This window comes from Ptychodera flava, assembly GCF_041260155.1.
Source record: "Ptychodera flava strain L36383 chromosome 3 unlocalized genomic scaffold, AS_Pfla_20210202 Scaffold_27__1_contigs__length_13241970_pilon, whole genome shotgun sequence".
Classification (NCBI taxonomy): domain Eukaryota; kingdom Metazoa; phylum Hemichordata; class Enteropneusta; family Ptychoderidae; genus Ptychodera; species Ptychodera flava.
In genome coordinates, this window is record NW_027248281.1 from 2566420 (window position 1) to 2591889 (window position 25470).

The following is a 25470-nucleotide window of genomic DNA, read 5'->3' on the forward strand; positions in this document are numbered from 1 at the left end:
GACGTGATGCAGAAGACACCACTTATTTGAATATCTGAAAACAGTTGTCATGTAGAAGCTTAGAGAACACATATAGCGTACAACACATTTAAGACACATGTCATTACAGTTGATGCAATATTATTCAGACTTTTATTTAATTGCCATTGTTTTCGACAAAGGAATAAACGTTTGTAAGAAATATACTCTAGCATATCCATATTTACACTTTTCAATGTTAGTCTTCAAGAAACTGTTCAATGCCTATGTCCAACCATTTAGGAGAAGATCCATAGACTCAACTGAAACTTCAGAGATATCAATCAAAGAAATAGTTTCTGAGAAGACAACTTTTAATCAAAATTTAGGAAATAACAAAGAAATTTAGAAAATAGAATATTCCAAGTATCATCACATAGTCTTGCTGCTAGGACTGGTAAGTGATCTACAGACATTGGTGCAAGTGTTTTTCCCAAATATTACATACACAAAAAAAATGACAAATACACACTTGTTCATTCCAACTCAACTTGTTATTGGCCCAATGTTGAAAAAAAAGAAAAATTAGACAGTTTGTCTCTGAAATTCAACTTACATGACGTAAAATACAACAGGGCGGAATAAATAACAAGATTATGATGCAGACAGTCCACAGTCTGTGGTGGAAATTTTTGATAGCTCACGTCAGGATGGCTTGACCAAAATTGGCAATAATAGCCTCAAAAATATAAAATTGAAGATTTCATCATAATTTTAATATATCACCTTAAGATCATCTCTAGTAACATGTAAACCAAATATCAAAGCTATCAGACAAGTAGTTTTTGAGAAATAAACATTTTGACTGACAATGGCAAAAATTACCTCAAAAATACAAAATTTGCTGATTTTTATCATACTTGCAATGAATCACACTGAGATCATCCCTAGGAGACTGTATACAATATATCTAAGCTATCAGACAAATGGTTTTTGAGAGAAAAAAATGACCAAATCTTCACTGTACAACATTTCACAATGAATTTATGGGAAGAACCTGTAATTTCGAAGCTAAAATGGGTAAAAGTCAGCATTACTGGGGCATTACATCAGTTGTTGTAATTTAAAATCCATATGTTTCCTCCCTCCCAAGCATGAACTAATAGAGGTGACACTTCGTAAGGATGGCAAAATGGATTCATAGGGTTGGATTTTGCTGTAATGCAACAGTGGCTTCACCATTTTGCATAATGACCTCTGATTTTTATTCTTTATTTGGTAAACGTATGCCAACTCAGTAACAGATTTATGTTCATAAGCAAGAAAGAACTGAATTCCTCCCTATGAACACATTTCTATCCCTCGGAACGGATGAAACCATAGAGTAGCTTCCCTCTACATCTTCACGCGGTACTCCCATGGACTTGATGTCACTTTGTACTGCCATGCTGTTTGTGAAGTACTTTGTGTATGTGGCAGGTGATGTCATCACTTCCTGTGGGATGTGGTCATGAAGGAAACACAAATCCCTCCTGCTTACATGGGAACAGGTATTGGTCTGCCAACCTTAAATAATGCAAATGGAGATTATTGTTAGTGATGTGAAGTGCATTTGCTAGTATCAGTTTGGTAAAAATTACTTTTATGGAAAGTGCAATACGTTTGTTCTTGGATCAATTGGCTGGAGCTTTATTTTGAAAAGTACATGTAAGTGAAAACTAACATGCTAACATAATTTCTCATCTTGTACATTGCAAATGCTGATATTTCTACATTTGTACATTTCTATTGTTTTTACATTCACTTTGAGTACGGTAAGTCACTATAACTGTATTTGATGTCACACACTTTGTATCACATTATTCGGTAAGATGGTTGCTTTTTCAAGCTTTTGTTAAAAGGCAGCTTGAGAATTTGTAACATGTATATGTATATGTCAGGTTGGCAACAGTGCAGTCTCATGCATGTTTTCAATAAAATATATATTATCACATACATAGACCCAGTTATCCCTATAGTATGACATCACACTATTGGCATATGACTACACTGAATCCATATTATCACATTACATAGATCCAGTCATCCCAGGACATCACAGTATTGACATAGACCCAGTTATCCCTATAGTATGACATCACAGTATTGACATAGATCCAGTTATCCCTATAGTATGACATCACAGTTTTGACATAGACCCAGTTATCCCTATAGTATGACATCACAGTATTGACATAGACCCAGTTATCCCTATAGTATGACATCACAGTATTGACATAGACCCAGTTATCCCTATAGTATGACATCACAGTATTGACATAGACCCAGTTATCCCTATAGTATGACATCACAGTCCTGATATAGACCCAGTTATCCCTATAGTATGACATCACAGTATTGACATAGACCCAGTTATCCCTATAGTATGACATCACAGTATTGACATAGACCCAGTTATCCCTATAGTATGACATCACAGTATTGACATAGACCCAGTTATCCCTATAGTATGACATCACAGTATTGACATAGACCCAGTTATCCCTATAGTATGACATCACAGTATTGACATATGACTACAATGAATCCATAATGCCACATGGTGTGGATATGTGTCCCAGATTACTTTCACTGTAAACAAACAAAATCAGCTTTTCAGGGCTCATTATCAAATTCTAAAAATGCAAAAGTAGGGATATATGGAGTTCTGATATGGGGTGCTACAACACAACATGATTGATACAAGAATTTTTTGGCGTTGGCAATTCATCTTCCAATTTCTTCACCACTGATATTTACATGATGTTGCTCCGTTGCTAGCATTTTATGTTGTCTATCTGATTGTCAAAAGAGCTGTTGCAAAATTCATAAACAACATAAGTGTAAACAATGACTCACAGAGTACTATGATCACTTCAGCAGCAGGGATGTTTATTGAAGCAACATTGACAGGTTGCACGTTCATCATCACAATCAACACTGCCGGGGCATTTAGTAGCCATCAATGAGTCAAGCCTAGGAAGCAATGAGTGTTCATCATTTCTGACAGCAGCTACATACGGATAGGTTACTTCTATGGACTTGATGGACCAGGAGAAATGCTGTTTTGTATGGTACCAACAATAATTAGCAGAATTTTCAGTACATTTGAGTGTTCAAGTTTCAGCTCTGTTCATGCATGTTGTGCATCATGTTACCTGAATTGCAATTTGCTGTTGAACATCGGTCATCAAAGCTTTGAGACACTCTGCTTGATTCATTCAGAAAATCCCAACTGAGAGATGATATTATCCGTAAGAGCAGTTTTGTTGTGCTCAAAGTCTAACCTCAAACATGGCTGTGCATGACTGCATAACACCAGTGCATAGATTCTATTCAACTAGTCCCAATAGTTCTTTCACAGCATTTGTGTGAAATATCATACTTGAGATGTTTATTCACCGAAAACTGGGTCTATGCACGTTATTAATATATAATCATCATATTCCTCACTGTTGAGGCTGCATTGTGGACTTGTGATCCCCTTTCCTACGGCTCAGATGGATACAGCCGCTAGACAGGGAATCACTAGTCCATGGCACAGCCACACTCATTCGGAATGCTGGGAATTATGTACATATTTCATTATTCTATTTCTCAAACTCATGAGACTCAAAGCTTCTGTAATGCATTGAATACATACACTGTACTTTAAGAAAAACATTTATATTGCTAACTGTCATATATATTTACAACTTGAAAAGCTGGTTTATCATAACAGCTGCAACTACCCACTCAGATATACGCACAAAATGTGTGTCACATGCCAAAGTTGGAAATAGCAGATAAACTCAAATTAAGATTTCATTCCAGTACATAGAAGTATTTCAAGTCCTTAAACTGTTTCGGCAAAGTTTATACAACACAATTCAAGTTTATTTAAGCTTTTACCTTCAAATATTTGAGAGCTGTCTTGATCTGCTGTAACTCTGCACAACTTAGGTCAATCAAACATGACAGGTTACTTATCTAAACAGTGTAAAGGAAAGGTACAATAAAAGTTAGTATCGGAAAGTCTATGTCAAGCAGAAAATCAAGGAAACTATGTATCAACCATTGAAAGATCCACCAGAAGATGACAACATATTTATTCACAGACAGAAGAACACAAAAAGTAGACATACCGTAGTTTGCCAGCATTCTATAACAGCTAAATGTACAGTCAAAGAGTCATTCATGGCTTGGTTTACACTGCTCTAAGTTACAAAGGAGTTAATAATTGGGGTGGTAATTGGGGGTGGTGTTAACCCCATTGTTTGCTTCCTACTCTAAGTTACACAGGAGTTGGTAATTGGGGGTTGTGTTAACCCCATAGTTTGCTTCCAAAACCGATAGCTTTTGAGAGGGATCACCATTATATTTTTACAAAGAGTGGTCCCATGTCTCATAACATAACGTCAATTTGGTTCAATGTGGCAGTTCAGTGTGAGTATACTTGACTAATAATGTACCAGTCTTTTTTGTCTGTCAAATTCATTAGGTTTATACTGACCCTCCACAAATTTAGCGCTGTCACTTCAGGATGTCTGTACTTCATCATCCTCCTTGTAAGGAAACTTAATTATTCTATCGAGAACATGGAGTGAGTTCCTAATGGGTCATAATCTTGCAATTGATCAGGGAGGTGGTGAGGTACATGTAGGTGCCACATTAATGTCTGTTGGAAAATACAAACAAATTATCATTGCTGTAATGACTGAACAGAATACTTGTAATGCCATAACAGTATGTAATTATACAGATAGAGCAATTTAAAACCATTCTGGATCAGTCTGAAATGCACAGACATGGTGACAAATAGTAAGGTTTCTTGTGCAGGGGTAAGCACATATTTTGAGAGGTCTACTGGCAAAAAAGATCACTAACCCACCAACTATTTCAACTAACCAACAAGTTCAATGTAATTGTTAAAGCCAACAATCTGCTTGTCTGTTGTGCTACTAAGAGCAAAACAAAATACCAGCTTGTTCACATAAAACTATAAGGCCATTGGCTGGGGTTTGTGTATTTGCTCATCTGTTACATGCCATGTGCAGATATGGTACTGGTAGTTTTTTCAAAAAAACTTAAAACACAACTTTTAATTCATGACATTATAACACATTTCTCTGTGAACTGTATTTACACTGTTGTCCTGCCAAATCACAGTCTGCAGAAAACAGACTAAAACTTGGTTCACATACAACCACTTGAGGATGTTATTATTCTATTATCATAGGCAAAGTCTCAGAAGACATTATGTATAGAATAAATCATAATGACTATTTACCATAATTAATTCATATGTAATATGATAAGTTACTTGCCTTCAATGACACTGGAAATTGCTTTTCCATCGTTGCTAACACCTTGTCAACACATGTTCTGATGGCCTTTATTTCTTCTACTTTGTGGACCAATGTTGCAAGAAAGTGAAGACCTTTACAAAGCTGGTACACTGCTCGTCCTCAGTGCATACAGTATGATGCCATTGGTGAAAACCTGTCAAGGTAAAAACAAACATAGGGCCAAAGTCCCTGAAGCTACTATAGACATGGATACAAAATTAAGTATTTCCTGACTGTATGAAATTATCTCACTAAGGTCATCCTAGGGACATGTAATCCAAATATTAAAGCTGTCTGACCAGTGGTTTTGAAAAAACAAGCCACCCAACAGTTGACAGAGCTCTGCTGTGTTATGTAGAGAATAACCTTTTGTGACACATGTATTGATGAAGAAGGTGGATATCTTTGATAGCTCATTTCAGGATGGCCTGACAAAAAATGGAGAAAAATTCCGTAAAAATACATATTTGCATATTTCATCAGACTATATAATATTAGTCTATAATAGCAAATAAACGAGAGTTAATGACATTCTAATTAAAGTAAACAAGACTTGCTTAAATCAAGATTTACTTCATAAAAAAACAGCATATCTGTCAGGTTATAAAGAATCTTGAGCTGGCTATCTTTCAATATCAGTATTTTCATCCTATTAATCAAGCACATTTTAACTTTCAAATTAACATTGTAAGGAAGTTCTGTTGAATAAGTTGAGACTGTACATACTCAGAGAAAGCACACTGAAGAGACAAATCTTTGAAACTTAAGAAGTTCAAGGTCATCAAAAGCATTATAAGGAATCATGTTACACTTTCATTGCACTGTTTACACAGATTGCATAATTGCTATAAATAGCACATGAGGAATCTTACAGCCCAGCTTTACCATAAAAACCATATCACTTTGACAGCTCTATTAATTGACCACTCTATTTTTTTCCTCAAAAAGTAATTTTATTTTATCCTGACCAAGTCAACCATAAATGGAATCTCTATTTATTTGACCACCCTATCATGACAAACCATTATGAGCAATTTCTTTTCGATAACATAAATGGCGGTTCAGAATATATCAAAGTTGGGATTCAGGAAAGTTGCTTTTACATGTTTTAATCCTCCAAGATGGTAAGCATTTCACTATGAACTGTCAAAAAAAGTTGAACTTTCTGATAATTCCACACTAAAATTATTTTGGCTTTGATGATTTCCTAATTAATTCAATTATTTAAAATCATCTTAATTATTTTTTTCTGGGTGAATTGATAGGGTTTATACAGTACAGGAATTACATACAATGAAAGTCAAATTTTGACCAAAAATGACAAAAAAATTCCTTAAAAATACACATTTGCATATTTCATCACAATTTGAACAAATCTGAGTTGGGTTATCCCTAGGGACCTGTATACCAAATAACAAAGCTGTCTGATCAGCGGTTATGAAGAAGAAGATTTTTTACCAAAAACACTTTTTTTGGCATTAATTTGCCCATTTTCAACATTATCAAAAAACTAAAAAAACTAGTTTCTCAAAATCATATTTTTCATCTACACAACAAATATCAAATCAGTAAGTACTGCAGTTCTCAAGATATTTGAGCGGACGGACGCCTCACAAACGGAATACATACATACATACATACAGACTGACGCCGGACGGAGAGCCATCCCAATAGCTTCTATAGACTATAGTCTATAGTAGCTAATAACTTAACATTACACAGTGCTTATGCTCAGTGTGTCAATACAATAAACAATGCAATAATTATCCTTATCAGAGTTGTCTAAAGTCATGGTAGAAAACAAAACAAATTCTGTCTAAGGTTTGTAATTCAACTTTGCCTTAAACGGGAAATTACAGGACCATGGGCGCACAATAGGGAGATTACCAATGACGCAGCAATTTGCTTACAGTACACTGGGCGGGAGTTTTTGAATTCTCATAGCTCTGCTTTGACCGTATGATAAATTTGCATAATCATGATGGGCACTTCGTGACATATGCAAAGAGGGGTCAAATGGTTGTGCAGGGAACACATTTTGAAACATGCGTTCTCCGACATAAAACGGAACATTTTTTTCAGTTTATTTTTGACTTGTGTAGTCGCTATATATTCACAGACATCATATGCAAGATTCGATGACACTGAAAGCTCGAAACATGGCAAAATTATGGGATTCTGGGACCAAAGACAGCATGCCCAATCAGTAGTGTAGCTTTTTCACATTTGCATGGATTTACAATGATCCGGCTTTTATAGGGAAGTTCCTGTTTAATCCAAAATACTCAGGGTTCAGAGCCCAAAGCACTTTTCTTATGATTTGTACTTTTCTCTGTAATTTACTTCATACAAAAGTTCTAACCTTTAAACTTTTTCCCTTCTACACTCTTCATACCAATGGCATGTTCAAATAAAGTCCTTGGTTTATGGTATAACTGAAATTAATGGGTACTTAAAAACTATCTACTGTTGATTGACCAATCAGATTGCTCAATTCAGGGTGTTTTATCTACTCGTAAAGCCTTGGGGTCACCAAATTCCAGAAACGAATGACAGCGCCGTAGTAAAGTACTGTCCAATCAAAAGTGAACATGTCATATTCTGTAGACATCTGGTATGTTTTAATATTCAAATTTGGTAACACAGCGGAAACAAGCTGCAACACAACATCTGCTGTGGTACAAACATAAACTAATGTGCCCTAGGGCATTTAAACTAATGTGCCCTAGGGCATTTATAGGATGTTCCATAACATTGGAAGGCTATTTCACAAATAAAAGTTTTAATTCATATCCTAAACATGTTACATTGACAAAGGGGACGGTTGACGTAAACACATTGAAAACGAAAATATAGTTTTTAAGTCGGATAAAACCCTCGTACTCGGGCTCTTCTGGTATATAAAGTCCAACCCTACGATAAAATGTCTCGGCCTGCGGCCTCGACATTTTATCGTTGGGTTGGACTTTATATACCAGAAGAGCCCTTGTACTCGGGCTTTATCCTATACTTGAACACTGCATACTCTCTCATCTGCAATCTTCATGTCACTTGACTGCAGTATAAATGGAGTTGGTGGCAAGTTAACTTCATCCTTTCCTGTCTGACTGGGTACTCGCTTTTCTTTTGCTGCAAGAAAGATACAGAGAAGATAATAAATCATTTAAAAACTTATTACCAAGGATACGGTAAAGATTTCAGCCTGTGTACATGTATTACTTTCATTATAACTTTCATAAGTCCAGACTTATGGCAAACACAATATTGCTTAACCAAACATCTAGTATATTTTGGGAGACAGCTATGTAAGTTGATAAGTACCCCAGTAATCAGCTATCAGATTTCTGAGTGACAACAGAATGTTGAATTCAAGGTAGCAAAACATCATAGGCAATGTCAGCATTGTCTCCAATCAGAAGCCAGGAATTTTCTTATTTCACATCGAAGGCAGAAATTTACATATAAATAATGAATAAGACTTATTTCCGATCAACAATTGTATGATATTTATTGTCTGTAAATATTAAATTTCTCATTTGATTCATCCACATCATGGCTATCAATGATCATAGCCATGGCTCCCCCTTGGAATCAGAAGTCAACTTTATTACCAGCTGACAATGTCTGTTATAAAGTATGCAATCTGATAGCTGATTATCAGTGTGCCAAGTAACACTGTGAGTAATATTGCAGTTGATGTAAATTCCTGTGTCAACAACAAGTTATCATAGATGCTGCTAACTGATCTGAAGTCATTGTCATAAGTCACAAATAATACTACTACATGTGTAAGAAAGTGATGCACACTTGTCTGACAAGTGGATACGGACATAAAAATTTGAAACAAAACAGCATCTGGGAGGCCATGTTGACTGCTAGTAAACCAAATTGATCATTAAGTCACAGTGCCGCGTCCTTGTGCCAATGTTGAAATAAATCAGTTCTTGCATGTCAATGTTAGCTCAAATCTGGACACAGAAAATTCAAATGGAAAAAGTGACAGCTGCACTGAATTACACATGACATAAAGTCAAAAATATCTGAAAAGAATGTACAGACACACAGAACAAGTATATTGAAAAACTTCAAAAGTTATGCCAAGCCACAGTCCCTCTAACTATGCAGTAGTAATTAAGCTGGGTTCATTTTGAAGTTATATTCAAACTGTCATTGTAGGCAGTAACTTTCAGAATAAATGAGTACATATTTTCTGCAATATACAATATGCTGTACCCGTAGAACTGTTGTTTAGTGCACGAACCCTTGTAACTGCGGTCAGCTGTATGTCCTATGAGGAGATGTGGTGCATCATCAAAATCTAACCAATCACAGATTTTAATCGGGGCTGCTTTTTAAAGGGGAAGTTCACCAAGGATGATTTTTACAAATGTGCTAGCTTTGTGGTCACTTAACCCGGAAAAGCTATTTTCGCCATTTATAACTCGCAAGATTTTTTACAAAAAACGATAGAAATAGTACAGGAAGTTGCCCATGTAATTTGAATCATGGGAAAAAGCGCCAACCTTGGAGCTTGCATAATGTGATATGGAAGGGACCATTTTCCCAGGGTATGGCATTGTCCACTCACCCATGCTTAAACCAGGCTAAGCGTATTTACATAACTTTTGTTTATACTGAGTATCCTTGCATAAACGATGATTCACTTATGATAAACTGTCAACTGTCAGATTTTGTGTTGCTTTTTACTACTGTGTTACTATGAGTGGACAATGTGGGGGCCATACCCGTCTGGAGATGGTCCCGTCCATATAACATTATGCAAGCTCCAAGCTTGGAGCTCTTTTCCCATGATTCAAATTACATGGGCAACTTCCTGTACTATTTTTATCGTTTTTGTAAACAATCTTGCGAGTTATAAATGGTGAAAATAGTTTTTCCTGGGTAAATGACCACAGAGCTACCACATATGTAAAAATCATCCTTGGTGAACTTCCCCTTTAAGAACTGCACCCTGACATGGACATTTTGAATACCAAGGAACGCCCCTTTGACCATACACCAGTATGGGCATATTTAGATTACAGGTGACTGTACTTACATATTGACTAAATGAACCTGTGCAAAATAATTACATTACATATATTGGACACGAAATACAGAGGAACATGGGTACATGTTACATTGTCAGGTATGTACATACTGGTACACAGATATTTACATGAATCAATTAAACAATCTGCTTTAATTACTTCAATCTAGAGATATATGTACCAGCACAAAAATAACAATATTTTTTCTAGCATGCATATCTATACTGAACAAAAACATCTGCCATACCAGACTCCAGATTTGTTACTTTGTCTTTTCCAAGTAATTTTAGCATCCAGCTCAGAGAGTGCTTTGCCACAGCTAATGTGCCAGTAATGTGTTCTCTTTTCTAGTTGTGCTCCATCAGCAGTAGTTCTGTCACACATATCACCTTGGAGGAATTCATGGTCTTTAGGAAATGCTTCACAGCCAAGGAAGACGGTCTTGTCTAGGAGTCGCTTTTCCTAAGAAATGATAAAGAAGAAAGCTATGACAGCAATGTAAGATTCTTTCACAACCTGGGGATTACTCTTACTAGCATACAAACACAATGTATCAATTTGTGTGACACTGCATCATTCAAAAGATTCCAACATACAAAAAATAAAAGGAAAGAAATACTTTATATTTTCCAGTGGTAAAATTTTACAGAAAGGAATAAAATTTCGTAGCAATTAAAAATCTGGTAGCAATGTACATTACAGCAAATACAGTGAAGTCATGGTGCATTCATTCAGTGTTCACAGTAGGATAGCTTTTTATAGGCTACAGGCTTCTCATGTGGCAAATTTATGCAGTCTTTTTAGACATTAACAACTTTTGAGCAACAAAAAGAATTGACCATAGAAGAAAGCACTTAGTGGCATAAAGGACGTATGCGCAAAATAATTGCAGTATGGTGTTAATCATGACTAGAATTCAGCATACATGTATGTGACATATTCAAGCAGGACGGGCTACAAACAATCTGCGTGTTGTTTGAGACATACTCCTTTTGGAGGAATTTATGGCAAAATACTACCTTGAGAGACAGGCATATAGTACATGTATTTCAACAAAATGCTGGGGTTTTGAAGTGATACACAGAAATAGAACAGAAACAAATCAATAGTTTTTTTGATCTGTGAGGTGAAAGCTGCAGTTACACTGTTACCTGTTACATGTACACACAGATCACTGATTCACAATTTAGACACGGTTTCTTGATGTTTACCAAATCACATGAAATATACCAAGGCAGTAAACCAATAAAAACTCACTAGATTTTGCTGTGTTATAGAAAGCCACCATTGTATGCTGGTAACCATGACGCCAAGGCTGTATATACCGGTATGTAGATAGCTGCTTTTATTGTGATATGGGTAGGTGCTTGTGGTGTGGTACCTACAATGGTGCAAGAACAGATTCTGTAAAATACATAATAAATGGTGTTTTCAATCATATTCGAACTCATAAAAGAGTGGTTCAATAACTGAGCTACGTTGTTACATTTTTCTGACTGTGATCCCTCCACTTGTTGTAGAGTTCAGAAGCACTCACACTTGTACTTGTATGCTCACTATCATACATTGCACACAAACTATGAATAAGTCTTTCAAACCATCTTCCACTCCTCTCTTATACAACTGAAAAAAAATTGAACTTCAGAATAACCATTGTAATAACACTAGGGAATTATCTTAAAACATTCTTGTAAACAAACAGAATTTCCAAACAGTACATAATATTGAATCGTGACATTTACTCTAAGCTTGCAAAAACACTTCAAAAGGTAAAGCTAGAGGCCCTTTCATACAATTATGATATCAGTCCCTATACAATGCACTGTGTGTCAATGTTTCTTTATTGCTTTGCTTCTGACTCTGCCAACTATCATGGCATCTGTTTATCACAGAGTTTTGCCTGAAAGTGAAAGATAATGTTAAATAAATATGTACAAAGACAGGATGTTTTGTCAATCCAATTCGAAGGCTTTGTAATATGTCATACAGGGACAGAACTAGAAAGACTTGTGTACATGTATATAATCTAAACAAAAATACTTCAAAATATTCATCCGGAGTTGGAGTTGTTGCATTGATAGGAACATGTACGACCCCAAACTCCAATTAAATGAGCCTGAGGCACATTTAACATTCTAATTAAACTGTAAAAACGGTACATACCACTAGCAACAAAAATTGTTTTCTCAGTTCTTTGAAGATTATTTCAAAGCAAATTTAGTTATGGCAATCAGAAACTGGAGGCATTCGGAGTGACCAATCTCTTACTGTGATGTTCTAAAGACTATTTCTACATGTATGCATAGATTGAGATACAGAAGTTTTTGTTTAGTGTGTTAAAATGAGTAAAACACACTAGCAAGGACAAGATCATGATTTGTCACCTGCCTTTAGTCTGGTGCCCATGACAGTAATATTGATTACATCCTTATACGTCTACCTTCAGCAACATATTACTATGATTAGCTCAAATAAGGTAGCTTTCCACTTTTTTGCCGATTTATTTCAAATGTGAATTTTGTTGTCAAGTTGAGTATTTTTACCCATTGTTTTACATATCACCTGTAAGCTATTCATGTGAATTTTTTTTTTGATCAAGAAAATTAATGGATGATGATTTTTTATGAAGATTTTAGTGAAAGTGAATATAGTTAATACCGGAATTTAGAGATATGGAAATACACTAAATACTTTGAAGACACATACCATACCTGCCTAAGCTATCATACACCTGAAAGACTTCAAAGCATAATCATGGTGTATTCAGACAAATGCTGCAGTGTCTCCAATAATGTCTGCAAGTGTTTGGATGATATAATTTTCAAACCTCTTTATGTCTCCAGGTTTTAGCATGATCTGTGTTTTAAAGCTGTAATGTCTCCAAGTGTTGGGATGATATACTTTTTAAAGCTGTAATGTTTCCAAGTGTTGGGATGATACAGCTTGTATACTTTTTAAAGCTGTAATGTTTCCAAGTGTTGGGATGATATACTTTTTAAAGCTGTAATGTCTCCAAGTGTTGGGATGATATACTTTTTAAAGCTGTAATGTCTCCAAGTGTTGGGATGATATACTTTTTAAAGCTGTAATATCTCCAAGTGTTGGGATGATATACTTTTTAAAGCTGTAATGTCTCCAAGTGTTAGGATGATATACGTTTTAAAGCTGTAATGTCTCCAAGTGTTGGGATGATATACTTTTTAAAGCTGTAATGTCTCCAAGTGTTGGGATGATATACTTTTAAAGCTGTAATGTCTCCAAGTGTGGGATCAGGGCTCGAACTTAACGGTTGCCCGCTTGCCGGGGCAAGTAAAACCTGACATCGGGCTGGTAAAAATAAATTACACTTGCCCGGTCGGGCAAGTAATAGACTTTGAGATAAAATTTACATGTTCTGGGAATAAAAAACTCAAGAATTTTTGTTAAACAATGTTCGCTGTTTCAAGTCACTGTCACCACAACCGACAAGCTGGACGTCAACATTCAGCGAGTGATATTCAGCTGTTGTCTTTCCTCCCTCGGGAAGTCTATTCTCACTTGCTTGTCGCTTGTAATTCCAAGAGGGTGTTGGTCAGTAATTTCAACAGCAACTTTGCACGCGGTGACCTGACTGAGACAACGCAGACTCTACGTCACAGCGAAGCAAACCACCCTGTTTTTGAAATCTACGCCTGACAAAGTCACAGATTCCGGAATAGGATCTGTGTCAGGGGATACAGTACACGTTCAACCGGCCGGCCACTCAGAAATCGACGGTGATAAAGCTATAGCGGGTCGCAGCATCGAGTTCAGTGGAAAGTTAAGTGAAGAAGCAGAAGTGCGACATATATGAAAGGAAACGACAACGGGAGTTTCAAAACTTCTGGAAAAGAGATTTGCTGATGCGAATATCGATTGATGGGCCACCCCTTCAACTGTATGACCCCAATCCTGCATAGAATATTGATGACGAGTGGGCAGAGATCACGAAGACCAACACTAATGGATCGTAACAATTAACACGATTATCAATACAGACAAAACAGAACCTGCATTGATATGATGCCATCAGCCACATTTTGAGATTGCTTGGTCTTCGTGATCTCTGCCCAAACAATGTAAACAGACAAAAAAAATCGGGCAAGTAAGTTTGTTCCTCGGCAAGTAAAATTTCTGGAAACTTGCCCGCAGGGCAAGTAGGTAAAAAAGTTAAGTTCGAGCCCTGGGGATGATATACTTTTTAAAGCTGCAATGTCTCCAAGTGTTGGGATGATATACTTTTTAAAGCTGTAATGTCTCCAAGTGTTGGGATGATATACTTTTTAAAGCTGTAATGTCTCCAAGTGTTGGGATGATATACTTTTTAAAGCTGTAATGTCTCCAAGTGTTGGGATGATATACTTTTTAAAGCTGTAATATCTCCAAGTGTTGGGATGATATACTTTTTAAAGCTGTAATGTCTCCAAGTGTTAGGATGATATACTTTTTAAAGCTGTAATGTCTCCAAGTGTTGGGATGATATACTTTTTAAAGCTGTAATGTCTCCAAGTGTTGGGATGATATACTTTTAAAGCTGTAATGTCTCCAAGTGTTGGGATGATATACTTTTTAAAGCTGCAATGTCTCCAAGTGTTAGGATGATATACTTTTTAAAGCTGTAATGTCTCCAAGTGTTGTGAATAGCAAGTCCAAAGAATATTGCAAACAAATTGATTTGTAAACAAAGGGAACAATCCACAGTTGTTTAATCTGGTATGGGGTCTAATTTGGCATTCTTTCTGGAAGTAACCATGGTGGCATGCCACTGTAAACAAACTTCCCAGATGAGGGAACAAGAGAAAATGTGTAAATTGTTCCATGGGGTTCTAAATGAAATTGTAGTGCCAACACTTTGGATCGTCAAAATAGGATCATTCAAACATTGGCAGATACTGTAACTGATGTATGTCTGATACATTTACTGATTAGAATAATATGCAAAGAGAAAGGAAAAGAACAGAGAATGTCCACCAACTACCACTTCTCTTTTCACTTCACTTCACGTGGTAGAACTCTCCTTTTCTCCTCGGTAATTGATAGATGTGAAAAAGAAACCAAACTGACATGTGCATTAAAAATTCACAAAGAAGTGGTGACACTCTCACCCTCATCATCATCATTCAGAATTCTATCTTTTCCATTCTCTGTTTATATTGTGAACTTTCCAATATTAAACCAGAAAACTTTTTTTTCACTGATTACATTGCTAACCTGTTTACAGATTAATAGCTTTGGTTCAATCTTTCCGGTCTTGTCCGTTCATCTTCTTAAAGCTTATCAATAAATGTTAAGAGACCTACATTTTTCATATTAAAGAGTTGAATTATGTTTAGACAAAATTATGTGTTGCAACACTGGTGCAAACTTTATTTTAATCTATTTTATCTGTACAGTCAGAAAGATAAGGTTCTTTGTAGAGAAAGGTCTCAGCCTATTGCACTGTTGAAAGCAAATAGAAGAGCGCTTGAATTTGATAGTCTGTCCTGACAAAAATTCACACTTTTCAGTGAAAATTTTCTAATTTATCAAAAATAATAATCTGATGGGCTCATTTTCTGTAAATAAAATGGAGTCAATCCCATTGCATCCATAGCAATGTATAATAGTTATATTCTATCAAGGTTACATGTATGCTATGAACTCAAAAAACTTTTGCCAAAGCAGTCAAACATGTATGCTTCAGGAAAACCTACAATATGTAAAAAAATCCTCAGGAATCTAAAACATGCAATGGCTTGTACATGTACGGTAAATACATCTGTGTTTAGTGCTTTAGCAGTAAGTGCAGAATTATCTTTACTTGGAAACATTCTAAGAAAGGATTGTGTGGAGCACGAAGATGCCATTTAATCACCAACTGAAATCAAATCAGGACTGGGCTGAAGAAAAAAAAGACTTCAACTAGCTTAAGGATGATAAATACCAAATTGTTCATTTTTCTGTCAAATTTTCAAAATTCTCTGAGAATACGCCTTGAAGTAAGACCCAGAATTGAGATGTGTCGCCAGTTCAAGATAAGGAATGGTTTCCGTGTAATTCACGATTTTTAAAAATCAAAACAAATGCACGTTGCTATCCCGGTTAAATCGGGGAGCTTTTGTAAACATTGTGGACACATTTGCATTGCTATTTCCATAATCCATCTTGAGTGACACAACGTTACGTTGCACTAGTTAATTTACATAATGACGTGCTGTGACTTCTCCAAACACCAGGATTACTTCCGTCTGTAAACAATAAACCGTAATTAAATGTTTGTCGAAGCCTAGTCCAATAAACAAGTATTCGTACAGTTCCAGACATAGTCTACACCAGAGAGCAAGTCATTTTTCTTAGTGTGGTCAAGACATCGTGTCAACGACGATTTCTCAGCAGTGCGACGTTTTATCACTCTTTGCTTAGGGTTGGTCGGAGCCTGCACACGCCGCTTTACAATGGTTGATGTCTTTTTCGCAATGTTAGATAAATAATTACACAGTGTTCATTCTAGGATTTAAAAACAACGGGCCACTGTTGGCCCCAACTCCTGTCCCAAGGGGGCCATTTTAGAAAATTGGGGGCCATCATCATCACACATGTAAAAACCTTGAATTTTCTGCAGAAAATACAATAGTCTAATCTATCAAATCAAGAAAAGGAGAATACTGGAGATCGGGCCCCCCGTAACCAACCAAGCCTACTGCAAAAGTGTCCCTTGTACGTACGCAACAGGCCCAATAATGGCAACAGCAAACCGTTTGGTTTTATTCAATTGTTTGCGTAACTTATGTGATGAATTATTGATATGTCGGACTTGAACAACTGTACAAATTGCCAAAGACTGTGATTTTGACTGTGGAAACGATCATGATCAAAGCTTAGCGCACCTGTAGGATTTCTCCGAGAGTGGCCCTCGATTTGCACGCATCCACAATTAGGCTACTCATACACTGATATAGCACGAGACTGTAATCCGTACGACCTATAAAGTGATCGATACATCAACTTTTAAACATAACTCGTATGTATTAGCAAACATAATGAACTCAAAATCCGTGTCTGGGATTTCCTTTATATGCCTTTGTTATTTTTTAATGCACTCTTAAAGGTGTTGGACGAAGGTGCTTTTCAAGGAATTTTAATTATCACGCCATATAATTTGAATGGAGCCTCCGAGAAAAAATTGCAGACACATTTTTGAAGGATATTGTCAAGGCTTGTTAATGAAGAAATTCCAACCGGAAATCTTGCAGCGTGTTCGCATAAGGCCGGGAAAACCGGTTTTTGGAAGATTCAGCAAAACGCTTGTCACGTGACTCTTATGCAAATAATGACCGTGCACTGTGCTTGGTCGGATAGCTCTATATCAGGGCTTTCAGAAAATGTATACTTTATTGGGGTTTGGGACATGTTCAATTGAGAAAAAAATAAAAATCTGAAAGTGCCTAAAAGGTATTTATCATCCTTAATACTTCAAAATTTGCATTGAAGATACATGTAGCTCAGTGTTCTCCCAAGAAATTTCTGAAACAGGGTCGGCTAATTTGCATGACAATAGCTATGTAAATTTTATGTTAATTATGCAATACACATGTCACTCCATAGCATCAGAAAAAATCCCACAATAAAAGGATAAAGTAAAATCTTTTGTGCACTTTAAGCACTTCATATATTACATCCATATTTTCATTCAAAGTCTTCCAGTTCTCTCTAGAATAACATTCAAAATCAGGGATCCTCTGTTACGACCGGTACGTGTTTGTCTGTAGCCAGATTGCTAAAACCATGGACGTCTGTTTTAAACGTCCATGGCAAAACAGTTAGTTACACGGACAAGTTCATACGGGACTGAATATTAGTCAGAGGAGCATGCCTGCAGAGAAATATGTTGACTTTAAAACTCAATTCATAATAAAGAGAAGCCCGAAAATATTGATACCGGGTATTTTCAAGAACAAGATTTGAAATTGCATCGACTTCTACTTCGACAAACGTACGAAACTTCGACAACTGCCGTTGCCATGCATTGTGTGTGTGGAGCACGCTTGAACACACGCGACCTTTGAACCTATATACTGTATATCCTATCGTACATACATAGCTGCTGTATTCAGATGATCACACGAATGATTATTTTAACTCATGTAGTTCCTTTTTATTTCATTTCATGGTACCCTGAATATTGTAAAACGGGTCGTGGGTTTTGAAACTGGATCAAGTGAAATTGTTTCTCAAAGTCAATCGAACGAATCCATGCAAGTTACGAATGCTTGACACGAGGTGACACACATGGCTTCAACGTCATGTGGACGTACACAGATCTGGAAATGGCTAACTCGGACACGCAACCACAGGTCCAGTAGGCATAATTTGTGATGATTTTTTCCTATTATTATCATAAAAAATAATTATAAATATTAATAAATTATTAATATGAATGTTACAGAATATTTAAACTTTTTTACACACAATGTCGTCTACTTTGTGTAAATGCTGTCTGGAAATTCCATTGTTGTGATAATTATGATTATTAATAAATTATGATTATGATTAATAAAGTCATATTCTACACTTTGTAATGTGCTTATGTGAACAACCCTCTGGAAACCCTTATATAGTTTCACAGTCTATGCCAAAATATACAAGTGACACCATTGCCCAGGTTCAGTCTGCGGCGAGAGTTACCGTTGCCCAGGTTCAGTCTACGGCGAGAGTTACTACACAGTGTATATAATGAGAAGGTAGCCAGCTCCACTCGACAGTAAACTGACATACCCATGAATTACCTCCGTTTTCTTCACTTCTGCATGTTGATTCTCAAAATTTCTCCCGGTGTTGGCAAGTCTATAAATCAGCCATCAAATCTACCCAGTTTTGGCCACTTAGACGGAAAATTTGTGAAGTTTGAGGCTGCGAGAAGGTATATATCGCCAATGAAATGATGCAGCCTTACCGGAATCGACAGCATCCGGGATCTTTTAGGGCCATTTGCGAAATTTGAATGTAGCCGCCAAGCGGGGCCGAGGGCGGAGCCATGATTTAACGTTATTAGATATGCTGACATAATTGATCGTACGGCCTATGACGCTCGTGACCTTTGATTAGACCTCTCATCAGTTGACCCGAATGTACATGTGTCTGATCAACATCAGAACGTGGAATGAGTTTCATTTCTCTAGTTGGACGATGTATTTTTCGAACTTTATAGCAGTTGTAAGGTTGCTCCAAAGTAGCTTACTGGGTATACGATCAATGGAGGTGGTAGCTTCAGCGAAACGGGGACAGCATCAACTGAACAAACGTCAAATACCGCAGTAGGCAGCTCAATATAGATTGCTGCGATCGTGTTTGCCAGCATTATATACACCTTATCCATATTATTTGATGACACCGTCATCACGTATGTGCATTTTATACAAACGTCCAGATGAAATTCCTACGACAGTGAGCACACCGTCATCAACTGTGACCGACTTCTCTGCCCCTCCTCCGCCAAACACATCAGCGACTAATCCGTAGCAATTAAAATGTTTCCACTAGCTGTGATATTTGACCGTGGCGGTGACCTTTGATTTGAACGCGTTCGCCGCTGCGATATCACAGCTAGGTTTCCACGGTATCCACCTATTCCCGAAGAACCTCCGCCATGTGCACATCGTACCCACAAATACCTTGAATAGCAAGGAACACGACTAACACTTCCAGGCTTACAAACGTGCTGACATTTTCTTGCCCGTTCTCGTTTCAAAATTTTAGTGTTTTTTTCCATAGACCCAGCTGCATCCGTGTGTAGCGTCAATTGTTTTTCCCGAAGACAGAAAGTCCTCGCTTCAGTTTCTGAGTGTGATAAAACTGCAGAGCTTCGGTTAGGATTTCCAAATCTGCGTAAGGCTGTTCGCAAATTGTTTTTCTATTTGCGTAAAATGTACAAAAAATGCGTACAACATGACTACATGTAAGTACCTATATATAACAGCTGTCTACGCGATATCGAAAACCGGTTCAAAAGTCAATGAATAAAGTGTTCAATAAACACATCAGTGACAATGTTTTTTCTTTGATATTAGTTTCACAATTTGTTCTATTTTCTGTCGACGATTTTCATTTCTTACTAATTATTTAGACTACAACTTCCCACTATTGCCTTCGCTGCTTGACCTATCATCGCTGCTCTGAAGTCAAATTCACTTAGTCTCGGGCCTTCCATGGTTATCACCATCAGATCATTTAGATCAGGCATAGTCACTTACGTTTCGATTTTGTAATCCTGTTTTGGGTACTGAACCCACGCGCTCACACGGGACAGATGAGACTGGAATCACGGCTGCAATTATGGCCAATTTTGCAATATTCTGGAATAAGTTTGCAGACCGGCATGAAACTATTGTTATAGTCTGCGTAGCATTAACTTAAACTTGATATTCGACTAGGAGATCTTCATGGTTTACAAGTATGCATTGGGCGCAGCGGGAAAAAAACATTTTTTGCCGCAATAACGACGAACTCTATTGAACTTGTTACATTTTTATTGGTACAGACTTGAAGGAAAACGTGATTGACAGGATGTAGGACAAAATATTGCTAAATTATAAACATTTTTATCAGCAAACAATTTATTTTAAGTCCTGGATAAACTTCACATTGAAGGGATGCGTATCGGATTTCGCAGACGTCATTTTACTTTGCGTACTTCAAAGTAATAACATGCTTGAAATACGCAGGATTTTCGTTAACGGAAGCTCTGTAATAAAACTATTGATAATATTATTAAAATTTCACTTTTTCTCAGTATTTTTTGCAAGACATGGATATATTTGTCTAACATATTCATAAAAAAGTAACAGGTCCCGTAACGCCAGCACGCGTACGCCTTTTTAAAAACGCCTTTTTATAAAAAGATATCGATTTCAAGGTACATTGTCTGTGCTTTGTCTGTAAAACACGTCCGTGACTGCGTTTTTAATATTTTGTTGGGCAGCAAAATAGACGACAGTCAACGCTGCCTGCATTTTCATTGTAAAGCTCTGAAAATCACAAGTTCAATTGGAAGGTGACTGCGTGTTTGTACGTACGTACGCTGTTTTGAGGTCTCCTCGCCAAGTCGCTGAACTTGACATATTTTCACAATGTCAACCGGGTATCTATCATAAACAAACGCATCTGCAACCCGTCATCTGTTTGTAATCACACATACATAGCTTGGACCGTTGACTTGAGGCACCTCCATCCTTAGACAGACCATGAAGTAATCGTACAGTGTAAGTCTGTAAGTGTAACTTTCATGTGTAAAAAAGGTCACAAGCGTTCATTGGCCGTACGTTCAATTATGTCAGCATATCTAATAACGTTAAATCATGGCTCCGCCCTCGGCCCCGCTTGGCGGCTACATTCAAATTTCGCAAACGGCCCTAAAAGATCCCGGATGCTGTCGATTCCGCTGAGGCCGCATCATTTCATTGGCGATATATACCTTCTCGCAGCCTCAAACTTCACAAATTTTCCGTCTAAGTGGCCAAAACTGGGTAGATTTGATGGCTGATTTATAGACTTGCCAACACCGGGAGAAATTTTGAGAATCAACATGCAGAAGTGAAGAAAACGGAGGTAATTCATGGGTATGTCAGTTTACTGTCGAGTGGAGCTGGCTACCTTCTCATTATATACACTGTGTAGTAACTCTCGCCGTAGACTGAACCTGGGCAACGGTAACTCTCGCCGTAGACTGAACCTGGGCAATGGTGTCACTTGTATATTTTGGCATAGATTGTGAAACTATATAAGGGTTTCCAGAGGGTTGTTCATATAAGCACATTACAATGTGTAAAATATGACTTTATTAATCATAATCATAATTTATTAGGCCCCTAATAATCATAATTATCACAACAATGGAGTTTCCAGACAGCATTTACACAAAGTAGACGACATTGTGTGTAAAAATGTTTTAATATTCTGTAACATTCATATTAATAATTTATTAATATTCATAATTATTTTTTATGATAATAATAGGAAAAAATCATCACAAATTATGCCTACTGGACCTGTGACGCAACGATATGAACACGCGGCAGTACCATACATTTTTGCATCTGAATTTTGTCTCAACCAATCGTACGATTTCAGCCACTTCTGATCGAAATCACTTTTCATGACCTTCGGATTCTTACCAGAGCGAGACATGGGTGGCAACGGCAGTTCAACCAATTGCCTAGTATAGATGCTTTGACCATGGAGGTGACTGAGTGCCGCTGGCAAAGATGCAACACCGAGCCTTTCGTTGAGTCATGGATGTAATTTTTAATTTTTACATCCATGGTTGAGTATACTCCATGTCCGTTATGTTATATAAAATGGCCGTTGTCTGTACGATCGGCAGCGTAACACATTTCATGCTTTTTGAATTTAAGTTTCATCCGTCTTAGCCGATGTTCATTTGCACTACGGCCGCCCCGTTTATTCTCCTCACAGACAAGCGCGACTTTGGGTGCTTTGCACCCGATAACCTAGACTTGGTTCAAGTCTGTGATTTGTGAATGTTTGAGTGGAGTGAACGCAATGATTTGTATTTTGCTTTCATGTGAAACGCGCGCGTGAGTGGACGCGATCAGCAGGGTGAACGCGATGAATGGAGTGAACGCTATACAGCGGAGTTTCACCCGGTGAATCCGGCAGAAACTAACTCACTACTGCGCAGACTCAAACGTGACGCATTCAATCGCTGGGAAAACCTGGCGAGAGCTGCCAAATTCCGGATAGGTTTGTACGAAATAGGAGAGACACAAGAGAAACTATTATAAATGATTTTATTTTTTTAAAATTCACCGACTTGAACCAAGTCTACCGATAACCCTGCCTCATTGTGTGTAAAACACCTAAAGCATCGACATGAGAGGAGAACAGTCTAACCATTTCACACATTTTGGCGATGGAATAAACCTTTTAATCATCTGGCACGTCGTGTTATCGCCACATTAGAACCGTTTCACACTTGAACTCGTTTCACACAAAATCGCCGCCGAGAAACAATAGGTCTTCAGCCACATTTGTGCTTTTTTATGCCACTGCTTGCCAACCTCCCCTCCCCCTACAAAAAGTCTTCCCCAAAACCGCACTTCATATATATGTTACTGAAGGATGCCAACAACAAATCCAAAATTATTGCCTGCTTTCTTTACAACCTTTGCCAAGGTCTTCATTCAGTACCACACCAACATTCAGTTGATAGTGGAAAACTTATGCTTTATCAGTTTTAATCAGTTTTCACATCGGATGGATGAATTTGGGTGACAATGCACCAAAATGGCTAATGGCTTTGAAAATCGAACGCAAACGTTTATCATTTGAAATCCCAGAAATTAATTTAAATTCTAACACCATAATGCACCTTCAATCACTGTCAGTCATACTTCATCGACATTGGCGCTTTTTTTATTCTGTGCTTTAGACATTGGACTCTAATCTGAACAGAACTAATTGATGTCATCACTGCATGCACTTGTTTACAACAACATAAATGGTTGTGTACGTTTTTCCAGTCGTCGTTCATCTTTGAGAACCAATACCAAAACGCTACACACCAAATTTCATCTATGCACTGAGGGTTTTATGATGACTTCTAACATTCCTAACATTGTTTGAACTATGTGATATCAAACCAATTTATTACGAATTCTAGCTCAGGTGCAGTTGGACGGCAAAACATTGGTGTTGCCATCCAGCTCACAAGCCCTGGCGAAACTCGAGCTAAGAACTGCACTTTCATTTACCTTTGGTGGTACGACCGCTTCGTTGGTTTTGCTATCATCTCCCCTACTTCCAAACACTCAAGACGAAGCTTAAGCCCAGGAAATACCCGGTACACGCCATTGTAGCTCTACGAGCTTTGCGACCTCGCTCAACAGTAGACCGACGTCGCAAAAGCAAAATTCACCGAGAGCCTCACTGTAGAGCTACAAGTTTGCAGCTAGGTGCAATACTGCATGGTCAACTACAGCATGCAAAAATGAGGTACAGCCATATCGATAGCGTCACAGATGCCTAGCTGCAAAATTGTAGCGCTACGGTGAGGCGGTCGGTGAATTTTAGTTTTTGCGACTTCGCTCACCAGTAGCGCTACAATGCCAATAGCCCTGTAGAGGTGAAAATAAGCGCACCCCACTGGACCAGGCGCGTTGATGTGAAATGCTACATATTTACTGCATTTGGTCGTACCGATTTATCACTACTGAAGACAAAACAGTATACTGCACTAACTTTGTCATTTATGGGGTTTGAAATTTGTTAAAACACGACGATCGCGTTCCAAAACATTTCTGGGAGCCATTATTACCAACTTCCGGTAATGGCGGCTCCCACAAACACCGACGCCCAATGTTTGCAGAATGCGATCGTCGTGTTTGAAGAAATTCCAAACCCCATAAATGACAAGATTAGTGCAGTGTATTCTGTTAAGTCTTTAGTAGTGATAAATCGGTACGACCAAATGCAGTAAATATGCAGTAAAAATGTAGCATTTCACATCAACGCGCCTGGTCCAGTGGGTTGCGCTTATTTTCACCTCTACAGGGCCATCGGCATTGTAGCGCTACTGGTGAGCGAAGTCGCAAAAACCACAAATCACCGACCGCCTCACCGTAGCGCTACAATTTTGCAAACAGATGCCTACCTCAGTCATAGCTGCATGGGCCGCGCGCCAGCTTATTCTGTCGTGTTGGCTGCTGTGTAGCGCCGACGCTACTCAGCCAACACAACACATGGCAAAAAGCCAGCGCACGGCCCGTGGGGTACCAATTATTGCAGCTACCTACCTCACAGCTCACAGTCCCTCATCAGTTTGTATGTACAGGTAGACGCAAACTTGTAAGATCGGCGGAGTATCCGAATATGGTCATGCTCTCTTCTACCTGCGTAGCATTGTGAAGTTCATCGGTATTAAAACTGAGGACTGCAGTCTGACGCAGATACAGTCGAGAATCTACTGAATTGCCAGATAACAGCTCCAGGAATAAACTCCAAGATCGGATTCCTCCTTTTCTCTTTCGTCCCGGCGTTACATGTACGTCCACGCTCCTTCTAAGGCTGCTTGAGTGACCTCT

The 25470-nt window shown here is 37.8% G+C and overlaps 1 protein-coding gene across 4 annotated transcripts; it reads right to left on the reverse strand.

Annotated features, from left to right (window-relative positions):
- Window positions 1-103: 103 nt before the first annotated feature.
- LOC139126519 (uncharacterized) lies at window positions 104-25470 on the reverse strand. 4 transcript variants are annotated; one of them, XR_011550620.1, is made up of 9 exons: window positions 25183-25470; window positions 11633-11756; window positions 10623-10837; window positions 8300-8453; window positions 5304-5478; window positions 4490-4654; window positions 3889-3966; window positions 2857-2973; window positions 104-1524 (listed from the first exon to the last, which is right to left on the reverse strand). XR_011550620.1 is itself a non-coding variant. In XM_070692571.1 (9 exons), exons 2-4 carry the CDS (start codon window positions 11678-11680, stop codon window positions 8414-8416), a joined length of 303 nt encoding a protein of 100 aa, XP_070548672.1. In that variant the 5' UTR covers window positions 11681-11756; window positions 25183-25470; the 3' UTR covers window positions 104-1524; window positions 2857-3059; window positions 3889-3966; window positions 4490-4654; window positions 5304-5478; window positions 8300-8413. The 4 variants fall into 4 exon arrangements, 3 of the variants coding, with proteins under 3 accessions (XP_070548672.1, XP_070548670.1, XP_070548671.1); XM_070692571.1 differs by having other exon boundaries at window positions 2857-3059; XM_070692569.1 differs by lacking the exon at window positions 2857-2973.